The following is a 20,072-nucleotide window of genomic DNA, read 5'->3' on the forward strand; positions in this document are numbered from 1 at the left end:
CCAACAGGAACAAACTGGTTTATGGCAGCAAACAATGCAGCCAGCTACTCCACAGTAGTAGAAATGCGTGCAGCGAAGCCTCAGGGCACCTCCTTGTGTGCAGGCATCAAGCACGGATCAGTGTGGAATAAAAATATTGTCTAAGTCTCATTTAATGGCTGCACATAGAGAGCACGCATCCCAGCTGTTGGGCATGCTGCAGGTAGGGCAGCCACAGGGCTCAGCAGCACTACGGGGGGAGCGCCAAGGACAAAGACTTCAGTAGCACAGGCTCATGAAACTTCTCCAGAGTTGCTCACCCATGTTTTAAAATGGGTGCATACAGGATGTTTGGTAAGCACCAGCCATGTGCCCCTTTGGGCCCATCGGGGATCCCGGGCCCTGCTTACTGTTGCTAGGGGCTGAAATTATTTGTAGCTCAAAGAAAAAATACCTTGCAACTAGCAGATCTTGAAGAACACAGTTTTCTAGCACTTTCTGTAAGCAAATGATGAGAAAGTATCATCTGCCTTTGAGAGGGAGCTGGCAGTGACCACGAGATAAGGAAGGTGGAGAGGAAGGAGTGTGACTGGAGAAGCAGAGGACCAGGGAAGGTCATCCTGAATAGCTGGCATCAAGGAAAAGACCGGGACCTTTCCAAACCCTTGTCTGCATTGCCAGTTAGTGCTTCAGGCTTCATCTGTGTGATGCTTAGTGTCACGTACTGGCACGAAAGGCAGGAATTTCAGTCACCAAGGGTCCAAGCAAAGAAACTGAAGTCCTACTGTCCTGTGAATGCTCTCATTATACATACAGAGACAGTGTACAGGCCTGTGTGCCACACTTCAGTCAACATAAGTCTTCCCCCTCCAGCACTTTCAAGGATGTATTTTAGACTGCTTCTGTGCAGCTCGAATCCAAAATGGAGGCGTCATTGTCACCTCCCACCATGCCTTGGCCTGTGCTTACACAGCCTCCTAATAAACTCTTAGCAGAGCAGCAGAGCTCTTCATTCACAAACAAGAAAAAAAAACAACAAAAAAAAAAAAACTGGATGAGCCAGAAAAACCCTGAATCATCTGTGCATCACTGTAAGCCCCCATTGCTTCACGTAGGACATAGTACTTCCTGCTATTCATTTGTGCATGGTCTCGCCTACCAGTAAAAACTACGAGCTCTAAAAATTACAGCTCACAGACTCAGTATCACATTGTACTGTGTGACTGCACGTCATCAGTTGACCTGGGGAGAGAGCAGGCCAGCAGGAAGGTGATAGTGAAACCGTAAAGCCACAGAAGGCTCGCTGAACCAGTCAGCGGCCGGGGCACGGTTTCTGGAGAACAGTGACTCGAAGGCCAGCCTCCTCTGGGAGGAGGAAGCCTCTAGGAGGAAGCGTGCAGAAGGCAACGTGCCGCTGCCGATGGGCTGTCTGCACGTCCTTGTTGGCCTGGTGGGTGCCGTGGTGGGCCTTCTGGGAGGCATGGTGCGAGCAGTGGTGGCTCCGCTACGGGCAGCGCTGAGGAGGCTGGGTTCTGCCACTTTTTGTCCATTTGCTCCAGAAATAGATAATAACTACATCGTGGGAAGTACAGCAGAGCCTCTAGCACCTTCAGACTGAGCAGACCACCCTGTGTGGGAGGTGAGCAGCCAGCAGCACCATTCAAATGAAATGTCCTACAGTACTTTTTCCACTGAGGACGAGGGCAGTTATAGTCTAGGACGACAGATTTCAGGCCCTGGCAACATATCTTTTGATAGTGATGGGAAGAAGCTCCACATTGATGAAACAATACCCACTTCGCCCACGCAGCAAAAAGGAAAAAGCTGGTGGAAAGGGCCAGTGTTTCAGCGAGCCCGCTCTGAAATGGCTGCCTGCCTCCCAGCTGCTCCAGGGAGGCCCTATCTCCTGCCTCTCCTTTCTGGAGGATGAGGAGAGGGCCAGGCGGCCTCAGGGCAGCCTGGGTCAGGCTGGCAGATTTGGGGCGCGGAGGGCTCTGCTTGGCTGCCTGTTGGAAACGCTGCAGCGAGACACCAGAACCATGAATACAACCGGTGCCTTCGGCCATAAATAGGCTAGGCAGCAGGGCACCGAGCCCTTTGGGGAGGGGGGGGCAGAATATCTAAGTTATTTCAAGCGCTGTAGTTTTGGAAACGACTCCGGGGCTCTGGATTTAGCAGGAGGTGCCGGCACGTTAACACCCCGGCCCGCAGGGCCGGCACACGACTACCAGAGGAGGCCGGCGGGGGCGGCACTGCGGGGCGCTGCCCGCCCGCACGGCGCGGCCACGTGTAGCGGCGGCAGCCGCCCCCCCGCCGCGGGCCCGCCGGCACGCACGGCCCCGCCGCGGGCCGCCCCCGGGCCGCCCGCCGCCCCAGCGCCCCATAAAGGCGGCGGCGCGGCGCGGAGCGGGCTCCAGAGCAGCCGGCGGCCGCGCTGCCCCATGCACTGCAGCAGGTAAGCGCCGCCCGCCCCCTCCCCGCACACGTCGCGTGTGTGCGCGCCCCCCTCGCCTGCTTGCGCTCGGGTGTGCTCTCGGCGTGTGCCTGCGGCCCCGCGGGAGGAGGCGAGCAAAGAGGTGGGTGGAAGGAACGTCGAGCTTCGTCCCTGCGGGGAATGAAACCTCAAAACTTGCGCTGCGCCCCTCCGGTTTTAGAGGACTCCCACTGCACAAGCACCGCTGCTTTTGCACGTCAATGCCGCTGAGCCCCCGTCCTCTTGAGCTCGGGGATCATCTTTGCCTCTTCTTGCAGCCTGGCTTCTCAGCTGTGCTTTTTTTTTTTACATGCTGAAAAACCTTAGGAGCATTTACCCAAGGAGCTGGTGGTGAAAATTATGGGGAGAAAATAGACCTGTTCCTCCTAAAAGCAAAACAGATCTCGATAAATTTGATGCTGGTACTCCCCTACCTATTATGGTAAATACTGCCACAATAGCAAAAAAAAAAAATAGCAAGGAGAAGAATGAAGAGGTCAGTGCAGATTCTGCTTTTTTTGGCAGTGCCTTGGAACCCCAGTGAGAACACTGGGAAGGAGAAAGCCATTTAAGTGACAAAGCAAATGCCTTTGCTTCCCATGACTCAACAAAAACCCATGTTTCCAGCAAGGACTGCATCTTTATCAGGAGAGATCTTTATCAATCCTTTATCAGTACTGCAGTTGAACCCCACTTCCATAAATATTCATGCCAAATGGCTTTGAATGGGCCATGTTTTTGCAAAGTAATTGTGATTTTTCAACATCTGGGAGAGAGGTTTAGGAATAAATCTTTACAAGTAAAGCTGTAATATTCTTATAGAATGCTTACAGTAGGGTTTAGGCATGGACTTGAGGGATTATAAAGGATGTTTTTAAGACAGTTCTTGGAGCACACAGAGGTGAATAAATAAAGTTCTCCTCTCCCTATATTCTTTTCCCCATTTCCTCAGCAGTCAATGTTAACGGTGAAAACTAGCTTTCTTAATTAGACCTGGGTTAGTAGCTCATAGAAAATATTTCTGAAGGTGCTTTGCCATTTTTGTGCACCTGAATTAACCAAAACCACATTGCCTAACAAATGCATTTATGATTGTTCTAAGCCGTAGGGTGATGGTTCTGCATCATGATATGCAGCATCCCAGTCGATACTCTGATGGAATAGGTAACTTGCTTAATATAGTGCTTTCTGTGCTCAGAGATGAAGCAGCTGATCCAGCTTGCTGGAATTTTAAGACCTAGCTCAGAGTCTCTAAAAGGGAAACTAAATTTAAAGTGGATGAGCACTTCACTGCAGCTAGATCTGTTCTTCTGATACTAGAATGTTCTTTTGTGTATTTTCAAGAAAATATGTTTAATTACCTGTCACTAAAATTCAGTTTTCAGAGGTTTGGAAGAAACAAATGAGATTACGTTTGAATCAGAAGAGCTTAGAACTAGCAAGAAATGACTGAATATTCTTATTCTATTTCCTTATCTTGAACTGTCAATTTTAATTTAGGCTGCATTATTTAAAGCTGTGCAAAGAGCAGGCCATGAATAATTAAGACAGCAGATGAAACAAATATGCATTCATAAGCATTTCCCTGATGTAACAAATAATAATGCACTTCCTGCTTATTTCAGAATGATACAGATCTTGGATCCGAGACCCTTGCCAAGCTCCATCATGCCTGTGGATGTGGCCATGAGAATTTGCTTAGCCCATTCACCACCACTGAAGAGTTTTCTCAGCCCCCTTGAGGACTGTCAAAGAAACAACTTTGTTAACAGATTCAAACCTCTCAGACCATGCCTGCATGTGAAACGTGACTCCGAAGCACAGAAGACAGACTGGAACCACTCGGCAGCCCGAGCCAAGAAGCGAGTTGTGTTTGCCGACTCGAAGGGCCTGTCCCTGACGGCAATACACACCTTCTCCGAGTTCCAGGAGCACCCTGGCTGGGACCTTCAGTTTGACCTCATGGGCCTTGAAAACATAACATCTGGCCTAAAGCTACATGAGGAGAAAAACTTGATTCTGGGTTTCCCTCGGCCCTCAGCTGACTACCTGGACTTCAGGAACCGCCTGCAGAAGAACTTGGTCTGCCTGGAGAACTGCACCCTACAAGAGAAGGTGCTGTCGGGCACTGTGAAAGTAAAAAATGTGAGCTTTGAAAAAAAGGTTCAGGTTCGAATTACCTTTGATACGTGGAAGACTTACACGGACATTGAGTGTGTATACATGAACAATGTTTATGGTGATTCTGAAAATGATACCTTCTCGTTTACCATTGACTTGCCTCCTGCCATTTCCTCTCAAGAGAAGATTGAGTTTTGCATTTCTTACCAAAGTGGAGAACATACCTACTGGGACAATAACGAGGGGCAGAATTACAAGATTCTCCATGCAGAATGGAAGTCTGATGGAGTTCAGATACCATCTGCCAAGAAAGACTGTATAGATATTCAGACTCAAAGGAGAGGTCAAGAGAGAGAGCCTGATCAACTTGGCAGCCCGAGGCTGTCCAGTGGTCTCTTTCCCCAGTGGCAGAGTTTGGGTGGGATTGAAAATTCATCACCATATTGGTGATAGACACCAGCTAGGAAGCGTTCTTCCGTTTGGCGACAGAACAGTGTTAGCTTTCTGGTTCACATACTACATGACAAAACCACTTGGCAGGTTTTGTTGGCTGTCTGTACAAATCCAAATTCAGTTGTTTGTGGGATTTGTCATACCATATTATGTTACTGAAGTTCTTTGCCAAAACTTATCCTTGGAAAGAAAGATGAACAAGATGAAACCCATGTGTATGCTACCTACTCTAGAAATAGCATGCTTAAGTATATGCTGCTTGCTTTCTGCTGTTGTCTCTCCTGAGTCACTAGGCAAGAGACTCTTGTGAGGAAGTATGGAAGGTGACAGTATCTTAGCAAGCTGTAGCAGCTGTGTGTATGTGCATGAGTGTGTGGGTACACAGGGATGTTACATGAACAGAACACTACAAACCATTTTGCACATGTTAGGAGTGCAGTAGAGAAGAGGTGATGCTGTCAGGACAGAGGCTCGCTATGACCTTCAACATGCTTGTAGCAGTGGCAGGTAGGAATGCATGGCTAGGATTTGTGGCTTCAGCACGGGTTAGGAAACTTATAGAGGATAACAGAAAAGTGGGAGAAGGGGAAGAGGTAAGATGTGCTGCATAACTTGGAGATGAACAGCATTTTGATGTTGACTTTTCAAAACTGGTCTTCTAAATACCAGGGAGAGTTCTACAGGATAAAAAGGAGAACACAAAGTGACACAAAGCAAGTGGCGGAAGTAACTGCTACTTAGGGAAGACATCTCTGTCCTCATTGGCCTTGTGAATAATAAATATCCTGCATTTGAGATGAAATCTAACCTTGACTTCTACCTTCATCATCCTACTCAGCTATCAAGCAGAGGGTTTACCTTCTAATGTTATAAGAAAAATGTGCCTTTTAAAAAAAGCCACTGTACATGCCAAAAATCAAGGCTGAAACCAGGGTTAGTTCACAGAACAGACCAAGTGATTTGCAAACTTCCTAGTCCGTAGCAGCATTAGATGATTTGACTCATTGCCTGATCTGATTTCATAGCACCTGATGGTTGGGTATCCTGCTCCCTATTGCAAAGTTAGAGATAACTTTTCAAAAGTGTGTAACATAGGCAAGGTCCTTCATATTGAAGACAGTGAATTAGCTGCACTTTGTGAAAGCTAATTTCTTTAAAAGAGCAGGGTTGCTGCTAGTTTTCTAGAATGAATATAGGCTTGCACATAAATAGAAAACTGCTCTGTTTTATTGTACCTCATTTTTGAAGCTTTTTTTTAAAACTGCTGTATATTTTGTATCTGTATGCTTGTAATTTAGCTTTCTGAATTGTCAAACTGTAAAGATGGTTTGTGTTTCATACAAGACTTGTGTAGGAAATTGTCCAGTACATGCTCAGCAGGTGTGAATACCAGCACACCTTTTAACTGTACTGAAGTAGCATTAACATGAAAATACAAGTCACGTTTTTTTCCCATTGCTAAGCAGTATAATATCCTGAGTCTGAAGCTACTTGCAATGCAATGAAAAGATGTATACTAAGGTGAAATAAGCTTCTTTCACTAACTGCACTTTTTCCCTATGTAACCCATGCTGTTACATGTAAACTAGCCATTTTAAGAATAAATTGTATTTTGATATACCTGGTTCTTAATGAGTCAACTCAATCTGCTAAGTTCATTAACTTCTTTAAACACCTGCATTTCTGATCTAAGGTACAGCAGGTTTGTTCTGTGCCACCAGCTATTGCTAAAGCTGGCTCTGGTATGGTATCTCAGGGCAACATCTGATGTTATCCTGAAGATAAATCTCATCTCTTCACTAAATAAGATATCATCAATAGATGATATGATAAGTTGATACAACTTATGAGTTGTAAGTTAAAAAAAAAAATAAAAAAATGAAACAACTGCATCCCACCAAATTTAAACAGAATAGGTTGGTTTGGCAAATCCCATGCAGGATTCTCCTGTGCTGTGGGTGAGTTTGTCTGGCAGGAGTCTGGCTCAATCTGATGGCCAGACTTACTGCTGAACTATAGCATACACAATGCATACACAGATGCATCTAGAGAGCAGCACTTGATGTCTTCTGGCTTGCATTCACCTGATACTTAGCTCACTATGCTGTCCCTGCAGCTATGCTGCTATTTGGGGGCATGGGACATTTTGCCTTTTTTCTCTGCTAGTGCTTGGGAACCAGATCAATTGCTATCAGTACCAAAAAACGTGCTGGAAAATAACATGTCTGCATGTGAGCCAGTCCACCTTTGACACTGCTGTGTGGACCTTGCCTTGCAATTATTTAGAATAGAGAAAAGCGTGTTGGGCCCCAAGTCCCCAGAGGACAGAGGGGTTTGGCACACTGCTACTGCTCCTAGCATAGAGCAAGGACAGGCTAACCAATGCTGGTCACGCACCAGATGCTTTACATGGGATTTCCCAACACAATAAGGAAATTCAGTGACAAGATCCAGTCTAGTTCAATCTGTTATAGACAATGTCAGCAAGAAATCTAGTTTTAATTATGAAAAGCAATTCCAGAAAGATGAAAGGCAGCAAGGCTCTGACAACGTTTCTGAAGTGGGGAATGAACTTCAAGCTTCTACATTGCAAAGCCTGCACTGGATGCAGAACTGTCCTTTCCCCAGCTCTGTCTACCAACCTCAAACTCTACTGAAAAAGCAATATAGTACTTAGTAAATAACTCAGTGTCTTTATGTTTAGGAGCACTTGGGCCATGATACACACTGCACCATCAGCTCCCTGCTCTAGAAAAGTAAGCTCAAGAGGGATTTGTAACGAGTGGCTTAAAGGCTCCTTGGTCTCAATGTCAGACTTCACTGAAGCAAAACAGATGCAAGGTTACTGGGTGGAGCAAAAGCCTTCCACTATGAGGAAAAGTAACATTTTTTCTCCTCCTGCCAAGTTTCATGACCAGCCATCTCAACAGAAAACGCCTACTTGTCCTTCTCTTGACTGAGACATAAATCACCTTATAATACGAGAAAACAACTTCCTTTAAACAAGGTTTAGCTATAAGCCTGCTGCTTTGCAAAGTTGCTTTGCAAGATCATATTTGCCCAGTGGAGAGGCAATGCTTAGCCGCAAAAGAGAAGCAAAGCAGCTCCAAAGCCCTGCCCCAGACAAGAGAGCAAAGAACTCCCTGTTTCTCCACTCCGTACTAAAGCAGTGCAGTTTCACTTCTTCCTCATTTAAAACAGAGCTCGTACATATCACTAACACTCACATTGACCAGAAAGGTAATAGGCCCTGCAGGAACATGTTAGCAACATTAAGGTGTATTCACTAAAATATATTAATTTTAGAAATGTGTTTGTCAGAAGCAGAGAAAAGCAAAGTCATCCTTGGAAAATTGGCTTAGCCTAGGGAATTCAAACACGCATCTTGGAGGATGCTCTTTGAGAGAGACTGTATGCAAAAACTAAAGATAGAAAGCAGGTGTAGTCCCTGAAACAGAGCTTGCAGACCTATTGCATCATCTTGTTCTCTTCAGAAGTCATTTTCCCAGCTGCATCATCGATTTACATTTTCACCACTAAGGTGACGGTGAATGACTGGATTCCCTCCGTTAGCTAAGGAGGTCTGAGGTGTCTGACTTTCAGTTATAATATATGGGTGGCACAGTATTTAAGAGATTTTATTCTTTGAACATAAGTGTTTCAAGTTGTTCTAAATAACAGTACTTCTTTTTGTGAATCTTGGCCTAGTCTTACCATGGAAAAATTAATTTGAAATTTGCCAGTGTTTCATATTAATGAAGACCTGTCACCCTCAAAGATCAGCATCTCAGCATTTCCTGAGAACATAATTATAATTTTCACAGGCAATTAGTGAATGTCTTTTTCTTTAATGATATCTATATCTAAATAAGTTACCATAATTTATATGATAAATTTGGTAAATTAATGGTAATATGGTAAATTTTATGGTAATTACATATATACAAAGCAACAACTGCCATCCCTCTCAGACACTTATAAGCTTTAAAATGCGACACGTAGTAATGAGTGAAAAGTTTCAGTAAGGCCAAAATAAAAATGAGGTAAGACTGCCCTAAATCCTCTCTTGAGATGCCTCTCTGCCTGTTTCAAGGATCAGCCATACTGCAGCCATTCCTGACTGGGATTTGCTTCATCTGCTCTTACAGTCCTTCAGTGATGGAGGCTTCACATCTTTCTATTTATTCTTTCCTCTTCTTACCTTAAAAGAGGCTCCTGAGGTATTAGCCTAATTAAAATTAGTTCCTAATTACTTGTATTCTGCATACACAACAAGAAGAAACTATTGCTGTCTTTCTGCAATAGTCTGTAAGTGCTTCAGAAGAAGTAACAGCTTTCCCTCCTCTAGGCTATGTAATTCTTCACTTAATGAAAAATGGATATTTCAGCTTTTCATCCTTGTTTGGAAAGGTACCTATCTGGCCTTTGGATCTTCCTTAGGGCAGAAATAACACTTTCAACCAGCTCTGGTGAAAGCCTGGCTGCATGGTCTTCAGTTTCACCAGTGAAAACAGCACAGCTCAGTACCCATCTTTCGTTGCTCAAGTGACTTCGTGCATCTCATACAACAAGGCCTGGGAACATATGCATCATTTCTGTAGTGCTTGACAGACTGTCCTTGAAGCTTGTGACAGCTGGGCAGATTGAATCAGTGATGCAGTTCACTGAACAATTTATGCATGTAATTCCCTCCATTAAAAACATCCATATTTTTGTGCTTCTCCACCCTATGTCACAAACCACTTCTGACTCTCCTTTCTGGACCAGTCACTAAGATGGGTAGATTTCGTATCTTCTGAAGAAAGAATGGTATTTTCTGTTTCAGGGACAAATTTCATACATAAAAGGCAGACTGACTGCTACTTGTGCAGTGTTCACTGTGGGTGGCCCACTGCTGATCTGACTGAGTGCATCTTTTGAACTGTAAGGTAGAAAATGCCACAGGTAAATCTGCTCAGGCAAAGCATGAACACAGTGCTGGGGTCTAACTTGGTTCCTGATAACTTTGTAAAACACTGGAGGCATTGCAGCGTACTGAAAGTAGAGCAGGCTACTTGTACATGTGTTACATCCTTAGCTTCCTTTGAGAGAAGGAGAAAGTGTGAGGTTTCTCAACAGTTCAAGCCTGGACTTTCTGACAGGAGTTAACTGTCATGAAGGTTAGGGTTACAAGATGTTAGCAGCCAGAACTGATTCAGTGGAAAGGAACGAGTACTTACACAAACATAGTACACCAGAAAGTAGAAGTCTGCAAGAGCAAAGTTGGTCTAGAGTTTACTGCAAAAGAAGAATTGCAACCCTTGAAAAACTAAATTATTTGCTTCCAAGGGATTAATGGAGAAACACCCCTACCATCTCTTCATGTTTCAGGCCATTGTAGTATTTCAGATGCTGTCAGCCTTGCAGCATTTTGCACCTTGTACTGCAGCAACATGACACTGGTGTCACAGTCCTCTCAACTAGGTGGCAACATGACCAATACAACAATTTCCCTCTCTTGCAGAGAGTGTAGAACAAAAACTTTCACGCAGCACATCTCCTGCCATAGGTAAGCCCTTCCCTGAATCACAGACACAGCTACAGTTAAGCATGAAGTCAAGTCCAGGAAATTGTGATGTCAAGAACAACTACCTGCATCAGTCAGGTCAGGTCAAGGATACTGTGTTACTGCACAGACCTCTTCAACTTTACTCTGAGCCCTCAAGTGAACCCACTGGCCCCAGGAAAATAGCTCAGCCTATCACTGCTCCTTACAGTGACAGCCACTGACTGATCTCCCCCCACCCATAAGATGCTAAGACTACACAGTGTAGAAACATGAAGGAGCTGCAGAATTGGATGCATACAACTAAAGGTAATTTTGTGTTCAGTTGACAATCATACGTCAGATACTGATACCCTTCAAACACTCCATCCAGGTTCAGCAAAGGTGAGTGACAGAAGAGCTCGTCAAGTATTCTGCCCAACTTCATTGTTCCTTAGAACACCCTCCTTTTTGCCCTCAGACATGCAGAGTCAAGATCAGCACGTGGCCCCCTGTCTGTAACTACAGCCTCAGCAGCTGCACCAGCAAAACCATTCACCCTTCACTCTGCATGGGGAAGCCACAGAACATTAACTCCCAAGCCATTCTTCCTATTACTATGTTTTGTTTTGTTTTTTTCTATCAGGCTATGGCTGTAAGATATACCAGGCTATAATGTTTCCTACCTGGTGCTGTCTTCTGGAAGAATATTGGTGTCCAAATCGTTGGACTTTCAGAGGTCCATGGTCATCTTCTTCAGGAAGGACACCAGGGCAGTATAAAATCCCATTACACAGGTACGCTCTGCAGGTGGAAACGCTCTTCCCAGAAAATAAGATAGGAAGAGTTAGGAGAACTCATAGGTTTTCAGGACAAAACCCAAAAAAACAATCCCTCCAGCAGGAAATGAAAATGATGTTTAAGGGATAGGCGTTATTGCTGAAGTCAATCTTGTATGGGCCTTATGTCGGCCTGGGAGTGGTGGGATAGTGGGAGTGGTGGGATACTGCTGAGTGCTGCATTAGCAGCAGCTGAGAAAATGGGACTAGCAAATTCTGATTGTATGGCACATATGGCCATTATTTGCTGAATAACTGAATGACATTCATTCTCCTCCAAAATCAAACCTCTCCTCTGCTGAGAAAAATAAAAGGGAGTTTTCACAGGCCCTTATCTCAGAATCCTAGAGGTACCGGGACCAGTTGTCCAATTTTTACATTGGCTCAAGTGAAACCAAGAGTCCAAGGCATTGCTGAAGAAAACAGTAGAGAAAATACTGGATATTTATGAATTTTGGGTATCTCAGAGATGTCCCAGGAGCATCTGCCTGTTTCTTTGTAGAAAAGAAAGAAGGTAAATAAAGGCTTACATTCCCTCTAGAAAAAATCCTCAATTTACATCTTCTCTTATATAAGTCAAGAGACTGGCAGAGCAATATTCACTTGTGAGATTCTTTGCAGGTGCTGTGAGATGTCAAGATATTAATTTAGGAGGAGTTTAATTAAATTCCCAGGCAGAGGAGGGAAGAAGGAGTGTGTGGCTGATACCACTGGCTGATGACTGGGGCCACCACAGCTGGTTAGCAATCTGCTCCCCCAACAACAGACAAAGAAACACGGCCCCTGATTCCCATGCTTTCCATGACAGCTTGAATGTTAGCAGACAAGAGGTTTTAGGAACCCCCTGGGGCTGTGCTGAGTGCAGCACAGATGTTATTAGAGGAAGAGAGAACCGATGGAGGTGCAAGGTGTTTCTAGATAACTGCAGGGCCTACTCAGCTGGAAGAGAGTGATGGGGTAACGCAGTCTCTGCAGACCATGAGTGGAGACTCAGCCTCTGTTTCAAAATCCATGAGCAACTTGACTAAAGAACTTGACTTAGTCAAGCTCTAGCTAGAATTACTAGGTAGAATTTTTCGTTAGAGAAAACAGTATTTTGATATTTTCAGTGGACCACAAATGTCAAATATTATACCCTCTTATTTTCAAGATCAGTTACATAAATACCATTGCATTTTATTCTAACCAGTGAAAAATATGCTACTACTTAAATATAAAATGTCACACAAATGCCACAGACGTACACTCCGGGCAAGTGCACTTTCAGGTGCTGTGTAGTCATAGCCTCAAGCAGCTAACTGAATGTGGAGGCTGTGCTGGATTTCTCCTCCCTGCACTTCAGTCATGATTCAGAGAGAGAGAGAGGGGGAAAAGGAGAGACTAAGCCTGTTTCAGCAATCAAACCTTACTAGTCAGATATTAGAGCTCACATCATGCTCCTACTGGCTCCAGGCAGGCGCCCAGGCCACAGAGCCACTGTGGGACGGTGGCAACCCAAGGGGAGGGAAGTGATGTCCCCCCAAGAGCTTCAGGACCGACTGGAGGACAGGGAGGCTGTGTTATTTGGAACAGAAACCTGCCGAAATGTTATCTCAGGAGATGAGCAGAAAAAGTTTTTGTTTTGGACTGGATTATAGCTTGACTGATAATGGCAGTTCTTAGCAGTCAAAGTGGTTTGGTCAAAGAAAGTCCAGTAACAGGTTCTCACTAGATAATCCTGATGCACAAAGTTAAGAAACTTAAAAACTATGAAGAGAATGGGAAGTGCATTTTCTCCACCCTGAATGCAACATTATTAACTGCTTCAGCAGTCACTTTCAGAAGTGTCTAAGGGAAGTTTTTCAGACACCATTCTATTGTTTCTCCACTTCTTGTTTACAAGATATTTTTTAAACCCTCAAGGCACAGTTATTAAAGCTGTACTTACAGAAATACTCTCCCATCATACTCCTGAAGATCTGCTCAGACAGCAGGGCTACCACCTTTCCTGCAAGACTGAAAACCAGAATTAGTTCCTAATATTTTCCCCTTGTTTTTATACTGCTCTTTTGATAAATAGAGCAGTGTAATTCACAAGCATGGAACCTGTCATTTAGGTGCCACAGAGACATTTGTCACAGGTTTAAAATAATCTTGAGACAGTAATGGTCATATTTTCATCCATGGTTTTAATTTTTGTCAGAGCAACTTCTTGCCTTTCCTGCTCTGGGTCACAAGTTTGTGCATAACAATATGGGAGCCTCTGCAGTATTTTGTGTGTTTGTTTGTGCTCCTTTATAGAGACAGCTCTGCAAAGTTGTTTGCAATGCATTTTTTCAATTGATTTTTTTTTTTTTTTAATTCCAGCCTCCTGCAACTAATCTTTGATATTACTGTGAGCTTGCTGGTTTTGTGACTACACAATAGGCTTGGTTTGACATTGCTGCTGTAGGGTGATTCCTCCTGAACTACTGCCAGTCCTGCAGGAGTGACTCTGGCCATTATGTTCAAGCATCTCTGCTAAGCTGTTGTTCTCCAATGGGCACTCCTTTTCAACACCATAAGCCTACGGAAATATTGTTTCCCCAGACAGCGTGGATTTCTCTTTGTATAATGGCTCAAATTAAGTGTCTCCGTCCTTCAATAAATTGGGGACGTGTGTGACGGCCTCCCAAACTGGCAAGCAGTACAAAAGGGAAAAATAAAATAACGTGGACTGGAGTCCCTGGATGCTTTCCACCATCCGGTCCTTAATGCTTGCCACGAGTTCCTTACTTCCCACGCTGGCTGCCAAGCACCAGACACGGGTTAGGGGATGGCTGGGTCAGTGAGGGCTGTGCTGCAGCTGCAGCCCAGTCTGTTAAAGAAAACGTTCCTCTGCTCTAAGGAGATGCTGAAATAGTTGTGCTGCCAGCATCTGCTTCCTCTTAAACATCTATTTTACTCTTCAGTTTGACAGATGGACCACTGATAGGGAGATGAACACTGAAAACCTCCAGCTTATTTTGCTGTTTTGGAAATGTAACTGAGAAATAGATGCATTTTTATCCCTCTCTATTTTCACAGGATTTTTACTCTTTTCATTCAGCAAAGGCCAGAGCTGAAAATCAGATTTGAATTTACTGTAGCAAGAAGTGGAGCAGAAGATAGAGGTGTGAAGGGTTGGCCGATCTAAAACAAATGTTTGGCTGACCTAAACCTTTTCACTCCTTTTCCTGATTTTTGCAGGCCAGCTGAGTATTTCAAACATAATTAGCAAATATATTTTCAGTGCAGAGACTGCTTCTGGAGTAGGAGGATCTACTTTTGATTTTCATGCCTGGACAAAAGAGCTGGATTTCCCACCCTACTCCAAACACGCTGCAAATAGTTTGCGTTTTTCTCAGATAGGCCCTTCCTTTTATTGCCACATCAGACAACAGCAGTTCTGCCACCTTGCTTACCTCCATTCCTGGGCTTCACGCAATATTTTCTCTCACACTTCCCAAATTCCCATACTTGCAAAGGCTCCGTTCTCACCTTATATCCTGCCTGAAATTCACAGGCTGTATGTGCTACTGTGAGTCAGCACTAATTACACTTCAGCAGTAGGAAAGTCAGTGGGGATGGAGTTGAAGGTGATTCAGCAAAACACCTCATTAGCAATTTCACACTGGAAGTCATTGCACCTGAGTCATCAGCTCCAGGCTGCACAATCACAGGCCATCGTGTAATAGAGAGATCCTAAAGGTTTTCCGTGGTAGCCTGAAATACGCTGTCCCATTATACTTACAGACTGCAAATCAAAGCACTGTAGAAGGGCAGGATGGTACCTAAATGCTATGAGCAATTTCACATTTGCCTACCCTTTCAAATATTCTTCTCCTGTTTCTCAAAAAACACAGCACTGTAGTCAGAAATCAGTTGATTCTGATGAGTCAGTGCTCATAGTATTATCCTGGCACAACTGAAGCACTAGCAATTAAACCTTATTCTCCAGTTGTTCTGTCTTTTTAATCACTGCCAGTTCTCATGTGTTTCTGGCTTATTACTTGCTCTGAAGGAGATGGAGGCAGATGGCCAAGAAGGTATCACAGAGCTGTGCCGTGCTGATGTCAGTCTAACTGCAGAGTTAAAATCTGCTGTCTGAACAAAACAGATTGGATGTATTCAGTGAATCCACTGCAGGATTACACTGCCACATCCATTAAAACAAGAGCAAAACAGCACTGGATACCAGTATTGTAAAAGGAACCAGCAGTTAATTGTGTGATTAGCTTATTTAACGTTTGTTATAAATTACAGTAATTAGCCGTGTAAACTACAGTCAAAGACATTTCTTCCAAGATTTAACTACTTCTAATTACTTTTGAAATGGTATGGATGCGTGTAGCTGTTTATGCGACTGAGGGTGGAACATCACTGAACTGACACACACACAGAAGCCTGGTCTGCTGTGCCTGGGAGCCTGCAGCCTTGCCAGCACGCTGACCCTGTCTGTCCATACCTTCCCCTGCTCGTCTACCTTTCACAGCAAAGCCTACTGATTATGCAGTATTTTGTATGGGACAAATCAGTAAAGGGCCACCATGAAACCAAGAAACTCATTTCAATTTGTGGCCTGTTTAAAGAACAAAATGCTTAACATATTTTGCCTATCAAGTATTTTACAGCAATGACATGCTGTCCTCTCAGTGCTTTATAAGGCCAAGTGGATAATCTTTCCTTATCTCCTAAATATGTTTTGTGTAATACCCTGAACAGCATTTGCAGTAGCTAATAAAGGCAGTATTTTTATGGAAGTTCTAATTTTACAGAATTGCAGTTCATTATTTGTTTACTTAGTATAAAGATGCTACATTCTGCAAATATTTTCTCTAATGCTGACAATATTTTGAAGGCATGTCAGAAGAAAAGCACTGAATTTTTTAATGTAAACTTAAGAGACCATCTGAATGCTGAACAGAGAAAGAGGAGAGAAGAATGACTGCAGTGATCATGTCACATGTGAGAACAAACAGTAGGCTCCTAAGCCTGTAGCTGAATCTCCATCATGAAATAATGTTTTTTTTTTTCCTAAATTCAAAATTGAGACTGCTTGTGCTCTTCCGAAGGGGAAATAAAGCATTTCAAAACTACCTCCATAAAATCTACATGGTTATGGAAACCATTCAGGTCAGCCAATGTGAAAGTGTATGTCAAGCCTTGCTCCACTCAATAACTTATTTTGCAATTTACTTAATCGTACTTTGAAAAATTCACTCACCGCAGCACTGCCAAATGCCTTGTTATACTTTTGTTTTTTCCCCTTTTGATTCTTTTAGTTAAAGCCTGAATTAAAACCTACATATCTCCTTTCATGATTCCCATTGTTGTTAAATACTGGATATTCCACTGGATTTCAAAGAGGGATCTGTCATTTGACCTCTGGTCCTCCCTTCATTTCCAAAAGAAAGGTGAATTCATAATAAGATTAGCGGATGCCCCGATAATACTTGAGGTAGCAGCTAAAGAGATAAAGGGGATTCATAGATAACTTGTATGTACTCAGAGGAAATTGATTTTCATGGAGAAAATTGCAGATTCCCTCTCTGAAATGCAAACAGTATTTGCATATTCAAAAAAAAAAAAAGCAGCTAATTTCTTTAAAAGGCTCTACAGAGCTCTTAAACAGATCTTAAACAGTTCTTCTATGTAAAAAGATATTTTGTGAGTATGTATAGTTTCAGTGAGCATTTAACAATGTCTAGAAATATACTCTACACTTGTCCAAACTCTATTTATAAATACCTTGTTCTAAATGTAGTCAAGATGCCACAAAAATATTTTCCCTAATTAGGAATAATGCATAGTCGTGTTATTCTGATTTTGGTGATGCTGATGTAGCAAAATGTATATTCATAAAATCACTTCATCAGGCAGTACCGTGAAGACAACTATCAAGTTTCCAAGGAGATCCCTCAACAGCCCTACACTTCATTATTAAGCGATGTTCCAGCTTCATTTTCAATGAACAATGCTTTCTTTTTAATTTAAGAATGGAACATCATTTGAAAGGTACATACACTTACCCAAGCTGTGGATTATTCAGGCCCTACCTTTGTCTGTTGCCTCTATTAGGGAGCTCGTAATAGAAAACATTTTATGCTCACCTCAGACACAACTTTTCCTACTTTTTTAAAAGCTATTCCTCTTCTGTTTAGAGAGCTGATGGCAAAGGTGAACACACTCAGTATGTTCTTATAGCCTAATTTACATATGTTTTATATAATGATTCTTTTGTTTTATCTAGGTTATCCCACCTCATCTTTATCTTGAATAATTGAACAGTAAGCTTAGAAGAACATCAGGTTAGGAGGAAGAAATTATATCTCAGGCAGATGGCTGTACTCCACTTACTTTCCCTGAGATTTTCAGGGAGGCTGAAGGAAGATAGACGTAGACTAAGTCAGCTTTGTGCCTTCTGGATTTGGCTCCAGCATAACAACTCAGGTAGGTGAGGAGCTGCTTTGAGCAGCAGTGGGCTGCTCTGAAGTTATGGGGCAGTTGGTGCATAGAGCACTTTGGGGACATTTCTGACCATCTAGCTTGCCCTCCAGACCTTTCCAGAGGTCAGCCCGAGTCCCAGCCTTACTTGGGCCTACACAGTAGAACACAGCAGGTGAGACCATTAGGCACCATGGCTAGGTGAGGCTGCAGGGAGTTCACAGAAAGGAGGAAAGCAGGGGACAGGTCTTCTGCAAAGCCCCTTTACAATACAAAAACCGTGGGTGCCCAAAATATGCAAGTTCAGACTGTGGGCTTGGAAGCTGAGGTATGAAGAGCATGAGGAGAAACCAAAATTTAAACTTTTTGCAGGGTCAGAAGACACATGAATTTTTAGCCTTAAATCTTCAGAAAATGATGGGCCTGAGGCCTTGCAGTCTGCCCTTTGTACTCTGGGTGCCTCTGGGATCTGACAGTCACATCTAGTCTCTCACAAATGCCAGAAGAGTCTTTACAAACAACAAAACAAAACAAAACCAAGCATCAACAACTAAATCTAAGAGCCAAGAGAAATGACAGAAGTGTCAGTCTTAGGCATCTTTCCCTACCCCCAGCCCAGCAGCTGTCTCAGTGGGAGGTTTTTCTTGCTGAACTGCACTAAAAGCACTGTCCTCAGCTTCATTTCCATGAGGAAAAGACTCCACATACCCAAGTCAGATTTCAATCTCACGTTTTTAGAGCTAGGAGGTATCTTTTGTGCTTAATACTACAATTTGATTTCAACCTGCAAACCATAGACAGGTAAGGAAAAAAAAAAAAAAAAGAGAAAAGAAAAAGAAAAAAAGCCAAATTTCTGCAGACAGAGTTCCAAGTTTTCCCATGTTTCTTGAGACAACGCTCCTTGGAAGACCACAAACAGAAGAAAGAGCCTACACTAATGGCCTAGGCTACAATCTTTCTTCACTGCAGCAAGCACAGCTACATCTAACCCATCCATCCTACGTAATCTTCTCACCAACACAAGATATCATTGCATAGCTGACACGCTGGGGCTGTCAGTTTAGCAGACTCAAGCTGGGAATGAGGGGAATGAGTCATTGGTAGAGGTCACAGACCAAAAGCCTGCCAAAGATTGTTTTTTTTTTTTTTGCAAGAGATGGCAACACATAAATGGAGATAGCAAGCTTCTGTGGCAAAGCAGAATCAATTTTGAAATCCATTGTAGACACTGTGGGAGCTCTAGATCTCCCTTATGTTCTCTCCCCTTCTGAAAAATTGCCCAACATATCCTTAACCTCTCTATATGGAAGTCCACCCTCCTATCCTTTGAACACCAGATGCACATTTTTGGTGTTCTGCTTTTTTTTGCTTTTATTAATGGAGTGAATTCACATGAAGAGCAAGTGCTACGTCATAAGAAAGATTTGTTTTCTAGAGAGGAAAATCAAGAAATGGCCTGTGAGATAGCAGCATTCCGTGAAGCACTTCTGTATGACCCTGTGCTAGCTTCATTATTTTTTGAGAAACATCTCTCTGGGTAGTTCTCTCAAGAATTCATTATTCCACCCACTGGCTTGAACTTATCCCATATAGACCAGATATATTTAGAAAAAGTCACAGGCAAAATGATACGATGCCATCATTGATTTATGTGCAGAACAGTAACAAATGAGCAACGAAGTTAAAAAGTATTAAGAGCAGTCTAGCAGATGGGCAAAGCACCAAAATAAACATTCTGATAAAAACACAGATTCAGCAAATCACCAAGCCCAACATGTTCTCAGGAGTTTGGGTTTATTTTCGTTAACAAAGTAAATTTGCTAGGAATGTTGTTAAACTATTATAATACTAAGGCACAGAACACGACCAAGGACAGTTCAACTTAATTTGGATATCAGAATATCAGGAAGAAAATGCAGATCTCATTGTAGCTCAGTCACACTGCCCCCATCACAAAAGTTTAAAAACATTTCCAGAAGAGCTGCCCTTTCCCACAATCTGTGTAACTAAAACTAGCTACCATAATGGTGTTTGTGCACTGACAGCCCTCAGCTGCTGTTCCTCTTACTGTGCCTTGTCATTCTCTATGAAATTGCTTTCATTTCAAGAAATTTGGCTCAAACTCGGGGAAAAAAAAAAAAAGTACAGTAATGCAAGCGTATCAAATGCTCTGCCATCTTAATGTGGTATGGCACCTTGGCAAGTAACTTCTCATTAGCATGGTTTTTGGTCAACTTGG

The 20,072-nt window shown here is 43.1% G+C and overlaps 1 protein-coding gene and 1 long non-coding RNA gene across 3 annotated transcripts in view; one reads left to right on the top strand and one right to left on the bottom strand.

Annotated features, from left to right (window-relative positions):
- Positions 1 to 20,072, bottom strand: part of LOC106043140 (uncharacterized) — a 51,271-nt gene that overhangs the window by 15,451 nt on the left and 15,748 nt on the right. The window contains exon 3 of the long non-coding RNA XR_010832692.1: positions 11,237 to 11,371. This is a non-coding gene — a long non-coding RNA (uncharacterized lncRNA). The remainder of the gene's footprint in view (positions 1 to 11,236; positions 11,372 to 20,072) is intronic.
- On the top strand, positions 2,278 to 6,647 carry PPP1R3C (protein phosphatase 1 regulatory subunit 3C). Of its 2 annotated transcripts, none has more exons than XM_048069163.2 (2): positions 2,278 to 2,434; positions 4,078 to 6,647. In XM_048069163.2, exons 1-2 carry the CDS (start codon positions 2,421 to 2,423, stop codon positions 5,021 to 5,023), a joined length of 960 nt encoding a protein of 319 aa, XP_047925120.1. In that variant the 5' UTR covers positions 2,278 to 2,420; the 3' UTR covers positions 5,024 to 6,647. The 2 variants fall into 2 exon arrangements, with proteins under 2 accessions (XP_047925120.1, XP_013047679.1); XM_013192225.3 differs by having other exon boundaries at positions 2,422 to 2,555.

Source organism: Anser cygnoides, chromosome 7, assembly GCF_040182565.1.
Source record: "Anser cygnoides isolate HZ-2024a breed goose chromosome 7, Taihu_goose_T2T_genome, whole genome shotgun sequence".
NCBI classification, from domain to species: Eukaryota; Metazoa; Chordata; class Aves; order Anseriformes; family Anatidae; genus Anser; species Anser cygnoides.